This window comes from Micromesistius poutassou (genome assembly GCF_964030765.1).
Source record: "Micromesistius poutassou genome assembly, chromosome: 19".
NCBI lineage: Eukaryota > Metazoa > Chordata > Actinopteri > Gadiformes > Gadidae > Micromesistius > Micromesistius poutassou.
The window spans coordinates 2,513,166-2,526,604 of NC_140289.1; the positions used below are offsets into that span (position 1 = coordinate 2,513,166).

At 45.7% G+C, this 13,439-nt stretch overlaps 1 protein-coding gene across 1 annotated transcript in view; it reads right to left on the reverse strand.

Annotated features, from left to right (window-relative positions):
• plcb4b (phospholipase C, beta 4b) overlaps window positions 1-13,439 on the reverse strand; it is a 73,359-nt gene that overhangs the window by 33,382 nt on the left and 26,538 nt on the right. Inside the window, exon 4 of the mRNA XM_084484245.1 lies at window positions 6,729-6,827. Within this exon, the coding sequence (XP_084340371.1) occupies window positions 6,729-6,812 (84 nt within the window). The 5' untranslated portion in view covers window positions 6,813-6,827. The remainder of the gene's footprint in view (window positions 1-6,728; window positions 6,828-13,439) is intronic.

Below are 13,439 nucleotides of genomic sequence, written 5' to 3' on the forward strand. Positions count from 1 at the left end.
GGACATGAAAGTCTGTATTTAGTTTGTGTGTGTGAGGGTGTGCATCAAATTGAATATGCACTTGATTGTGTGTATGTGTGTGTGTCTGAGTGTGTGTTTGTGTGTGTGTGGGTGATTGTGTGGGTGCAGATGTCGCTTGATCTTCTTTTTGTAGAACCGAGCAATACAGATCTAGTGCACACACACACACACACACACACACACACACACACACACACACACACACACACACACACACACACACACACAGACACACACACACACACACACACACACACACACACACACACACACACACAGTGGCGTGACGCGCACCGTTAGCTGTCTCCTAACTTGGCGGGTCGTGTCCCGTTCAGCGGGGTTGTCGGAGCAGAAAATCGGCTCGTATTAGCCGGCTTATCTTCCGTCATTTCAACTCACAGCTGGTAGGCCTGATCTCAGTTATCAACGGCTCAGTGTGTGTGCCAATGTGTGTGTTTGTCTGTGTGTGTGTGTGTGTGTGTGTGTGTGTGTGTGTGTGTGTGTGTGTGTGTGTGTGTGCGTAGGGGATATATAAGGAGAAAGCATTTGCATAGGCAACGACCACTGGGTCACTGTAAGCTTATTATTAGCAACAGGAAACAATATGACACGTGCACACACTCAGTTAACCACTTGTTTGGCATAAGCATTGACATTAGTTCACTTTTTCGTCTGGAATATTGGTGCAATCTTTACACATACAAACAAAGAATAAGGCACAGCTCCTGCTGTCACAGACCCCCAACAGAAAGTATGATTCATAGTATTAATAGTGTTATGAGAGGTAAAGTAAATATGTCACATGAAAACCAAAAGGCCATTTATGGTTCTGTTCATTAGCATATATTTATGTAACAGATGAATACATTAGTAATGATTTTGCTTCAGCAGTGCCATCTGTATTTTATTTTATGATGGCTATTTACTATTAATTGATTTTATGTATGCCTTCTGAGTGCACATCATAAATCATTCATAATGCATCATCGTGTTGTGTGTGTTGTGTGTTGTGTAATGCGGCTACTTTCAGATCAAACCACACAAAACAAATTCACTGTTCAACATTGACTTTTAAAACTCTTCCATGGAATTCGATGATTTTTTTTGGACAAAAGCTAAATGGCCTTCAGGTTTGAATCTTATCTGCATGATGCAATGTATTCTTAAAGTCAAACAAGATTTATATCTTGTTTGACTTTAAGAATACATTGCATGTATGAAAAAGGGAAAGAAAGGGAAAAAAAAAAAGGGAAAGGAATGCAACCTGATCAAAAAGCGATGCTAAGCTAGCCCCATGCTACGCTAGCCAGCATTGCCAAGTTCATATGCAAGGCTTTCTAAGAGCCTACTTCGCTTTGAATGACATGTTAAACCTACAATGGCGGACAGCCTTAGCCCCTGGGAAGGTTCCAATTATTAAATGTCAAATAAAACTGTGATACATGGAATGTTTTTGGCCGTATTTTTTTATCAATAGCTAATGAATCACAAACGCTGTCATCGAGTAGACTTTTGTTTGACTTTAGACCTGCAGATACACCTCCCTTATAAAAAAACAACAAGTCATTCTTCCAGCACATATTTGATGGTGAAATCCAAAGGAAAAACAACATATCCCTATATGGGAATACGAGTTTAAAACAAATGCTGTAAAACCCTGAACCTCCTCCACTGAAATTAGGCTACAACTCAGAGGCCCAGTCGCTCAGAGCATCGGTGGAACTAAGAACTACTACTTTATAAACTTTATACAAAATACACAGTATCAAAGAGGGTCTGACCTCACACAAGACTACCCAAGGGGCTTGTTAAGGCTTCTTATTCCTAAAGTGCTTTGTGTGTTAGTGTGTGGGTTAGAGTTTAGATTCTCTGGCCGCGCCCAAGTTGACCCGCGCCAATATTTCCCACCACTACCCTCGGGCCGGGTCGGGCCGGGCCTTTGATCAAGCGTTTGTGTTTTTTTTTGTTTTTTTTTTAATCATTGCTTTATTGGCCTAATCTGAGGAGAAAGCTATGCCCTAAACATAAATATTATAGGCCTATATATATTTAGCAGAGTAGGCCTAAGTAACAAATGTGTACAAAGTTGCACAACGTAAAAAAAAAAAGACGCCACACATGTTGCAGCACGCGTGTCTCCTCCACTCGCACTCATCGCAACGGGCCGGCAGTGCTGTGCAGCTAAAGGGAAACATGGAGCTTGGAGACGTAAAGAATAAAATCTAATCTGGAGAATTAACGTTGAGCAAGTCTGGAGGAAAGTCTGAGGTACGGAACCATTTCAAACAAGTCGTGGGCAGTGACAACATGTGTGTCGGCTTTGTCCAGTGCATGAAGTGCGGCACGCTGCTTCGTTTAAAATAATTATTTAGCCTATTCTAAAACCTTGTTTAAATGATATAGCAGCCTAGGCCTACTCCTAGGCCATCGACTAGTTCATTGTTGTTCATTGTCTGTGTTCATCATTGTTCACGTTTCTTCGTTCAGCTCTATTTGCGATTCATTCCATTCTGAATAAACAAACAGCGCAGCTACATGCTTCGTCCTTGTTGCATTATTCATTAAGATAATTCTAAACATATTTCTGTAGTTTAAACAACTTCGAATTGTATTTGAGAACGTCAGATATAACAGCCGGGCTGTTGAAATCGGGCTGGGGCTCATAAGTACAGTTAATGTGTCGGGCGGGGCCGGACTCGGACAGAACGTGCACGGGCTTGGGTAGGGTCAGGCTTGATTTTCTGGGCCCGATCTAAGCTCTAGTGTGGGTGGGTGGGTGTGTATATATATGTGTGTGTGTGTGTGTGTGGGTGGGTGTGCGTGTACATGTGCGTATATGTGTGTGTGTGTACGTGTGTGTGTGTGTGTGTGTGTGTGTACATGTGTGTGTGTGTGGGTGTGTGTGTGTGTACATGTGTGGGTGTGTGTGTGTGTGCGTGCGTGTGTGTGTGTGACTAATTAGCTGAGGAAGCTATCCCCAGTCTTCATCACTACAGTATCTAAGTCCAGCTCCAACTTCCAGCCTTACATTCCTAAGGGCTTGTATGTGTTAGTGGAGGAGAGAGAGAGCGAGAGAGCGAGAGAGCGAGAGAGCGAGAGAGCGAGAGAGTAAGAGCGAGAGAGTCGCTTCATCGATCACAGCGCTCTTTAAAGAAGCCCTGGATAAAGTCACCAGACTGAGGAGCCCCTAGCATCTACAGGTCATGCTCTAAGAATGAAGAGCCAACACAGACCTGATGAACACCCAGAGACACAAGGGAATGCAAACAACAACATGTCTGTTTACCAACGGACGCCTGTCGTTGACATAAAACAGGCCGCTCCGATGCAATTTTGGTTTCCAGTGCTGAGCACCTTACAGTTTGTTCCCCTGTCTCCTTTCTTTCAACGTGAGAAACGTCCATCTCACCTGCGGGGACAACAGGGAACACACACACAAAGGTCTCTGATCTTTGACCGACCGTCGTCAAGCTGGTCTTTTATTCTCATCTATTCAGTCGCCAGAACGCTTAACAATTTGTCTACGTTGAACAGGGCGCTCTGGGGAGATTGATGAACTCTGGGAGTTGATTCATTGCTCTTTTTAAGAGACACGAAACGAAAAGGCAAACACTAATAAACAGTCTGAAGATAAAAGAAGTGAACAGTGAAAATGACAGTAAAAAAGAACCAAAGAAGGAATTAAAGTGTTTTTTTTTACCCATTAGCAGGATGAGCAACCGCTAAACAACGAAGGTCCATCAAAATAATGTATTATTCACTCTCCCCCCCTCCATCCCTCCGTCTCTTCTCTCTCTTACTTTACTTTGCAATAAGTTATAGGAGAGCAGATGGCTGACGCAAGAAGCAAACGATTGTATAACGAAAACATCCAGGCAACATTCAATGCTACTTCACAAAGAAATAGATGGGATTGAAGGATTGTTCTGTTTTTAACAACGGTTCCTTTGTGAGCCTCTTCAATATTCTACATACAGCAACGGATGAACAGAAACCAGGAATATGCAATTAAACTGTCCATTTAGTCCACATTATGTGTACATTGGAACTGTACTGTTTATCCAGTTTCATGGATAAAAAAAAAATTTTTGAATCTTGAGAGAATAACTTGCTGCTATACTGCTACAAGAACACACACACAAACACAACACACACACACACACACAGATAAATCACAGACACACACCGACAGCAAAACACACCGACACGACACACAGACTGACACACACACTGACACACTGACACACACACACACACACACACACACACACACACACACACACACACACACACATGTCCCTACCGTCTGCTGCACCATGGGACTTCCGTGGGTGGAGTGTGGGATCTGGAAAAATCTATTCTGCTTTGCATATCATTTGTGGCCAATGGCATTTGTACTTACATTAGAGAGTGATTGTATTGATGTGTGTGTTGTATGTGTGTTCTCGCCTGTGTGTACGTGTGTACTTCACTCTAATCAACAGTGGTCCCCTGCAGGCTTCCTATTAGCCACAGCCTTACAGCCACACACACACACACACACACACACACACACACACACACACACACACACACACACACACACACACACACACACACACACACACACACACACACACACACACACACACAGCCTGTAGCTACAAGCTAAGCAAAGTCTGTTTTTCCATTGAATTAGGGCCCAGTTGTCTAGCATTAGTCAACAGTCCCCTACCCTGAGTCTGAACTCTGACTTTGGGTTCAGCTCCCTGCTGAAGTCATAACACATAGTGGTTCGGCTGTTTAAATCCCTGACCGCTATGACTGTAAATGTACGAAGGACGGGTATCGGCAGTGACCTCACCCATACAATTACGATTTCTGGGCACTGATTCGGTTTGTATTGCACTCCTGTAAATATTGCGATTCTGTAAAATTTGTGATCCGATATTCCGATTACTGTTTTAGGTATACAGCTTTATCAAAGTTGACGTTTACAGGTCTGACGATATTGCAGAAGTATTGCAGAAGCACACAACCCCGGTACAGACATGAACAAAACTAATTCTCCCCATCCCTAAAATGTACCAAATGTACCGCATGCAAACCCCCCCAGTCACCCCCCAGGGATCGTCTGGTGACTGACCCACCCAGGTTGAAGGTTTGTATGCTGAGGGTGTGTATGTACAACCTCCTTGAACTCTGAAAATAGGCCCAGTTTGCCGAGTGTGTTTTCCGCCTTTAGCTAAATCGCAGAACACACTTCTTCAGACCACGCATTGGGTAACCTTGGCAACAACAACCAAACGGCCAGACCACCAAACGGACCGGTTGCTGAAACAAGAACAGTCAAAGAATTTGTGCAATTTTTTACTTTTTAAATATTCAAAAGTGGACAACATAGTGTGTGGCACGCATGCGGCAGGTGTGTGTTGCTTATAGTGAAAAACACACACACGCACACAAAAAAAACCCCGCCAAGTCCGCGGGGCGGCGGACTTACGTGACCCCGCCTCCGGGGGAAACGTTTGTGCGAGGTGGTGACGGATGTCCCAGATTAGCGTCTTGATTATGCCGACTGAGGATATCCAGGCTATCCGCCCCCCCCCCCCCCCCCCCTCCCCCTGTCCCGGGCCGGGCCGGCCGCCTCCTCCTCCTCTACTAATTCTACTAATACTCTGTAGACTTTATTCTGGGGCCCGGCTCAGCCCAGTTTCGCCGCCCGCTTTAGCTTGGGCTCTTTGATTTGAAGACGAAGGCTGAGGCAGGAGACCCTTCCTCCTCCTCCTCACCCCGCTGCGTTGCGCACGGCGGACTGAGGGGAATTCCTCCTGTGTGTGTGCGCGGGAGTGTGCGAGCGAGTGTGCAGTGCATGTGTGTGTGTGTGTGTGTGAGCTTGGTAGCGTGCTAGTGTGTTTGCGTGACCGTGCGAGCGTGCTAGTGCGCGTGTGAGTGTGCGCGCGAGTGAGAGTGTGAGTGTGTGCGCGTGCACGTGTGAGCGCGCGCGCGAGTGAGAGCGCGAGTGTGCGTGTGCGGGTGAGGAGGACGTATGCTCGTGCACGTGCGCTTTTGTGCATGTGTGACACACTTTTGGTCGGGCAAGGCGTGTGTCCTAGCTAAGTGTCCTGCACACGCACACACACACACACAAACACACCAACACACAAGTCAGCACTCACGCACACACACACACACACACACACACACACACACACACGCACACACACGCATGAACAGACGCACGCGCACTGGGCCACATCGATCGAGGGTTGGGCCTGCGGGTCGCCACGGCAACGGCTAATGAAGTTGATCAATGTGTTTGCCGGGGCCTGCCTTTCTGCCTACAGCCACAGCGCCAGCCAACACTCAGGTCATCAGTGTGTGTGTGTGTGTGTGTGTGTGTGTGTGTGTGTGTGTGTGTGTGTGTGTGTGTGTGTGTGTGCGTGCGTGCGTGCGTGCGGTCATTAGGGTAAAGGTGGAGGGGTGGGCTGTGCGGTCAGAGAGGAGGGTGACCTCTGTAATCAGCGGGTTATTGACTCTCTCTCGCCCAGGGAACAACAAGCAAGAGGCTGCGTGTTAAGACATGCTCTCCAGAACATGACAGGGTTAGGATAGGGGCTTGTTATTGGGGTTATATATATATATATATGTTTATATATGAATACATTTATCTCCGGAGGTAATCAGAGATAAGCTCCGGAGCGGAAAACGTTCCGGAAGGCTCTTACCTCGTCGAATCGGTCGAAGGCGGCGCCATCCTGCATGAACTCCGGCAGGTGCTTCTGCCAGTTGAACTCATAGGACTTTGTCATGGCTGCTCACGGGTTCTGGAGGAGGGAGAGAGAGAGAGAGAGAGAGAGAGAGAGAGAGAGAGAGAGAGAGAGAGAGAGAGAGAGAGAGATGTAGAGAGAGAGGTAGAGAGAAAGAGGTAGAGAAGGAGAGAGAGAGAGAGAAAGAGAGAGAGATGGAGCGGTAAAGAGAGAGAGAGCGAGAGAGATCGAGAGAGAGAGAGAGAGATGTAGAGAGGGAGAGAGAAACAGAGTTGGCTTGGTAAGATATTTCTTCACACCACCATTTTTACTTTCTTCCCCTGTGTGGGGCTTTGAAGGGATTTGAAATAGAGGCTTTCTAGAGGGTGATGGGGGGGGGGGGGGTGGAGGGGTAGAGGCGTAGGGGGGTAGGGGGGTAGGGGATCAGGTGTGTGTGTGTTGCACAGTGATTGCGTCGGGCCAATATGATACCGTCACAGATAGTTGTGGTCAATTCTCCTTCCTATGTCTGCCGAATGCCCTGCGGGGATGTCACTGACCACTAAGATCCACAGCAACCCCCCCCCCCCCCGCCTCCCTCCCATCACCACCCCCCCACCCCGCCACGTGATTTAGCAACTCGTTCATCAGGGAGGAATAAAGGTCACATCCCATAGGTCTGGAAAATATACCACATTTCTCCAGTCCCATCGCTACTTAGCCTGCAGCAGAACCGACAACCAACTTTTTCTCTCCTCGACAGAGAAATACAATACACGGAAACACCCCCAAAACACCAGACAGGCTCTCTTTGATCCCAGCCAGTGCTTATGTACCCCCATCATCATCATCATCATCATCACCATCACCACCTTACTCTCAGCCACGCCTCACTGCGGAACTTGTCTCGGCAGAGCGCTGACGGATCCACCATGACACCTTCCAAACATAGCCGCCTGTGATGTTCATCCCCGGAACGTGTCAGGATGATCCTGGTGTGTGTGTGCGTGTGTGTGTGTGTGTGTGTGTGTGTGTGCGTGTGTGCGTGTGTGTGTGCGTGTGTGCCGCGTGACATTCGACATGTAGTCTCAAGGGGATCAGTCAGTCAATAAGCCTTTTAAGATGATCTTCGCGAGGTGTAATGGCTGTATTTCTTTTTCTTCTTCTTTTCGTTTGTGAATTCTGGCTCGGAGCCAGGATTAGTCATCAGGTGACTTGACGCACACACACACGCACGCACGCACGCACACAGGCACACACTCAAATGAGATGCCTGACTGTAGGTGTCTCAGAGCTGGATGCCTTACTGCTGCCCTGCTCGTTCGTTACATGTATCCCATAATTGGAAGAATGTTTAGCAAATTACTTTTGGTCAGTGTGAGACACTGATCAGTGTGAAAGCACTCTGGGCGAGAAAGAGCGAGAGCGAGAGAGAAAGAGCAAGAGAAGAGAGAGAGGGAGAGAGGGAAAGACAGATACAATAGAAGGGAGATAAGGAACAGCTGAATGTGACAGATCTGGGGTGAGGAGGTGGGTTGTGTAGGGGAGGGTGGGGGTGGGTGTGTAATGTGTACACGGGTCAGGTGGGTAGGTGTCTGCTTTTGATATCTGGAACAATGATCACAGACCAGACATATGCTACATCAAACCAAACAGAACGTTTTATACAAATAGAGTAGAGAACAGGCCTTCATTTCAATGTATTAAATGGCGATTGCTTATGTTTTTGTGTTGCTGTCTACAGAATAGTTTGGTAGAGACGATGCACCCTGATAGTTCAACTCTCCTGAGGCTTAAATCAATTAAAATAAAGACAATATAGACAGAAGAAATTTCCCAAGAAGCTTCTGTTTTCGTACAGTTGTCCTTCAGATATGTACAGTACAGTACTAAGTAAGTATTTGACGGTTACATGTCAAGTTATTTGTTTGAAAACTGGTCTTCTATGCATTGCTGCTTTCCATTCTTAAGGCTGATAAGTGTACTATTAACAGTTCTTCTTGGGACTCTTGCACTCATTTGCCTCAAAAACTACAGATCTAAAATGGAAAGAATTTAAATGTGTTTTTTAATTAAACAAACATTAAACAATTCTGAAACAGTTGGCCGTATGGCACTTCGCAATAACCGCCTCCGTTTTGAGAGCACAGGTGCGTTCGAATGCTACGCATTGTGTTGGTGGACATGTTGTGTGTCGTGTTATTGGTCATAGTTTAGTAATGAATCGTTAAAATGCATCACATTATGGCTAAGACATTGTGTTTGGAACTGCCACCGCGTTTCGCCGGTAAACAAGATTTTAATCAGCCTAAATTATGCTAATTGTGCGTTTGTTTAGGATTTCAAAGTACTGCAACTTTCTGTAGTCTTTTAGGGCGACTGTATCAGCTGCAACATCCCTGATGCCCAAACCCTATAGCATCATCCCAACCAACCAACCGTCCCCGAACAGCCCATCAGAACGGCTCATGGAGACGGACAAGAGGCCCACACAGACGAGCCAAGCACGTCAAACACAGCCCTTCGCCATCTGTGGTTGCCCCTCCTGGGGACCATAACGTGCACACGCATACACACACACTTACAAACACACACGTACAAACACGTACACACATACGAACACGCACACGTACGAGCGCACGCACTTAGGAACACATGCACTCACATACACCCACACACACCCACACACACACACGTACGAACACACACACACACACACACACACACACACACACACACACACACGTACGAACACACACACAAACACACACACACACACACACACACACACACACACACACACACACACACACACACACACACACACACACACACACATACACACACACACACACACACACACGCACATGCACTCACACACGCACACTACTACAGCCATGAAAAATACAGAAATACACACTTCCTGTAGGGACCAGGAACTGAGGCCAGGCAGTTAGCCAATTACATGCAGAGAAGAGCTAAACAGCCCTAACCCAATAGAAGACAACATCCAATAATGACTAACCAAGCTTGAAAGATACAGGCTCACTGAGTAGTGACCAAATAAATCGAATTGAGAAAACACACAACAACAAGAACATTCCATTTGGACTAATTGCACAGTGTTGTGTTGTGTTGTCAGATGTCCTCCTTTCCAGAACGTCAGGAAACAACCAGCAGTCTCCTCAAGGGATTCACCTGAAGTAGACGGGAAGACCAGAGCCCCCGTCCTCCCCTCACTCACTCACTCACTCACTCACTCACACACACACACACACACAGGTCTTGATCTGATGCAAACCCAACTGACAAGTTGGAGTTCGGGGAATTATTAATACTCTCTGCACTAAGATAGAAATATACCACAAAACTGTAACTAATAAATATTCATATATTTATGTTACTATCATATGCTTAGTCATTTCCTCATATAATGAAATATATATTATTTGAATAACCGATAAAATGGCGTCATTAACCGATACGTTTATTTTCAGTAGTTTGAAGACTTCTAAAACTAATTCTATCTCATTTAGATCCAGGGACGGACTGGGATTAGACAAAATCCTTGTGGGGCGGTCAGATGGGTCAGATGTGGCTGCTGTATTATCCAATCCATGGATCAGGTCAATATGAATGGCTGTGTCCGTCTCCAGAACTCACAGATGGCCAGTCCGGCTTGAGTTTTATTCGGGCCTCTCAAACCTTGTTTGGTGCAAAACCCACCAATCCTCCGAAACACAGTGTTTGACATCGAGTCAAACAGTGCTGCTAGGCTATCGTTTGAATATCTGTGTTTACAAATGTACAAAGGAATGTAGTGGAAGGAAACTATTACACTTCCCATAACTGTAATGTATACTATTGAAACAGTTTATCCCATGTACAAATATTTGTGTTGTTTATCCTCATCTGTCGTCAGCTCTAACAATTATAGACTTTGTAAATACTTTTTTCATAGAAGACTGCTAAATATGCCTGCATAAAAACATCAAAAACGACGTAGATAAGTACATAAGTCTCAATTTAAAAGCATGACCATGCACCAGAAAAAATGCAATCCAGTATAAATCCCTAAAAACACATGAGTCTATGAGTCTAAAAGCTGGATAACACAGGTCCTTTTCCCTCTCCATGACATTTACTGTACACACACCAGCCGGAGAGGGGACATCTTTACACACTTGCCTGGATGGTGAAAGCGTTTCTGTAAGCAGTTGGATAATTAAGAGGACACAAGCCGAGCAGCAAGCCATTACACTAACATCTTGGAAGAGAGTTCAAGCTTGAAAGAAACTCGACCCGACTTTCAAGTCCAAGAATTTAAAGTGAATGCCATGTGTTTGAAGTTAGGTGATGACAAACACTTAAGGAGGTGCAACCGGACCAACAGTACAGTCTGGAAGAGCACCATTAAGAAAGGCGATACATTGAAAAACCAAAAAGTGGGTTCAATTTACCAATGTAATATATACACACATCTGTCTGCCTGTGAAGTCTTTAAGGGCTAAATAAAGTACTTCCATGTTTGATCGAGTCGTCAACCCAGATGCAAATGTTTCCAGGTCTCCACTCTTGCCAATAATCACCCCCCCAGCCACCACCAGCCCTGCTGATGATTTTATACTTCTGAAATATGTATGAATATTTCTCAACCAGGTCACAAACTACTTCAATCAGTATGTTGAAGTCAAGTGCAGTGGAAGATACAAATAGACTGACGATATCTGCCTGAGGCAATATTCTTCCTTGTTATTCAATAACATACAGTATGTATGTACGTATGTATGTATTAAGCTGTTCGGAAAACATTTGTCCAATTTCAAGTTTGTCTTTCCTTGCAGCTTTGGAACACAATGAAGGAATAAGCTACGTCATTCACAAGGTATTCACCAATAGTTTTACACCGATACTCTCCTTAGTAGTGAATGGTAAATGGTCCTCATTTATATAGCGCTTTCATCCAAAGCGCTTTACAGTGTTGACCGACATTCACCCATTCATGCACACATTCACACACCGATGGCGGAGTCAACCACGCAGGGCGACAGCCAGCTAATCAGGAGCAATTAGGGTGAGGTGTCTTGCTCTGGACCATGACACTCACAGCTAGGAGGAGCCGGGGATTGAACCAGCAACCTTGCGGTTACCAGCCAACCCGCTCTACCTCCTGAGCTAATGCCGCCCTATCTAGTGTGTAGCAGGAAAGCCGCTCAAGAAATAGTTTTGACACCAAAGATTGAGAGTGAGATGTATACCTTAATCATACCTTCCTCTGCCTTGATCCTATACTCTTAAGTAGAAAGGGAATGTTGAGGGAACTTGAATTCACATCACATCTCTGCTCCTTCGAAAGCCATGTGACCAGAGTGTGTGGACACACGCAAATAAATGAGTGAGCCGGAGATGCCAGAATGTCCATATTAAAGATGATTTTCTGTAAAATAACATTGATTTGGTGTGTTTGGTGTCTAGTTTGACCTCACCAAAAAAAACTAATAACACATATCTCAACGATGAGAAAATGATACGAAAACGGCCCCAAACATCTCGTCCAAAAGTACAAATAACAATCTCTGGAGGACTGGATCCAACACCCACGCTAATACGCGGCTAATGAAATTCCACAAAAGGCAGCGCTGTTCCTGCGCTGTTATCTCAGTTCGGCCCACTACACAATGGTTTACAAAAAAAACAACTGAGACAGTTGTTGAGTGCTGAGTGGCTCAAGGAGTCCCAAATACATCTTTTGTTTATGGGTGAAGTGCAAAATAGTTACCTGTACTTCAGTTTAGCCTCCAGTTGGGAAAACAAAACATGACAGGGTCTGAAGAACCACCTTTCACGCGACTGCACACAGTCCAATTTGTGCGTTTGTCTCTCCAATGCAAAACACAAACACCTCCCTCCTTTGGGTTTGGTTAGGTAAGGAGATGGTGAGGAGGATTGACGTTTCTCCACAAACAGAGCGAGAGGAGCTGTGGACAGGTTCCAAGGTGTACAGAAAACCCTGGAGGTTCCGTGGGTTTAATAGAAAGCGCGGGCTGAATTAGTGCAATAGAGTGGTAATTAGCGTTCGTATTCTTCTCTTCTGTAAATACTATATGCAAATTGAAGAAAGATGTGCCGGTTGTGTTGTGAGCGTGAATTAGGATGATCCCATTCAGTCTCAGGTGCAAACCGGTTTGTGTGCAGTGTGTATGGCTGTCTCGGTGTCTCTGCACACACCGACACACCTCTAAGGCTGAGCCATGTGATCGTGATGCAAAGACACCCACCCCCCCACACCCACCCTGACGTCTCAACTAAAAACTGCAGCTGTTGACGGCCAGGATTGGGTGGTGGTCCTCTTTGATGAGCTGTGAGCGCTAAGAGTGTAACACGGTGTTCTCAGAGCACTCCCAGAGACACCGGCCCCATGTGCAAACAGTGCAATCCATGTTGCTCCTTCTGCATACATCCCGACCTATTTACGCGTTTGCACCTTCGTGTATGTATATGCATATCTGTTCACTTGACGACGGAGGAGTGTGGGGGGGGGGGGCACATGGGTAAACACACTTAGCTTAACGAGCGACCAGATCCGGTGTGTGTGCATGCATGTGTGTGTGTGCATTTCTGCAGTGTTTGATCTGATTATGATTATGGGTGGAGGGGTGAAGAGGGTGGGGGTTGGAGTGGACTTGATGA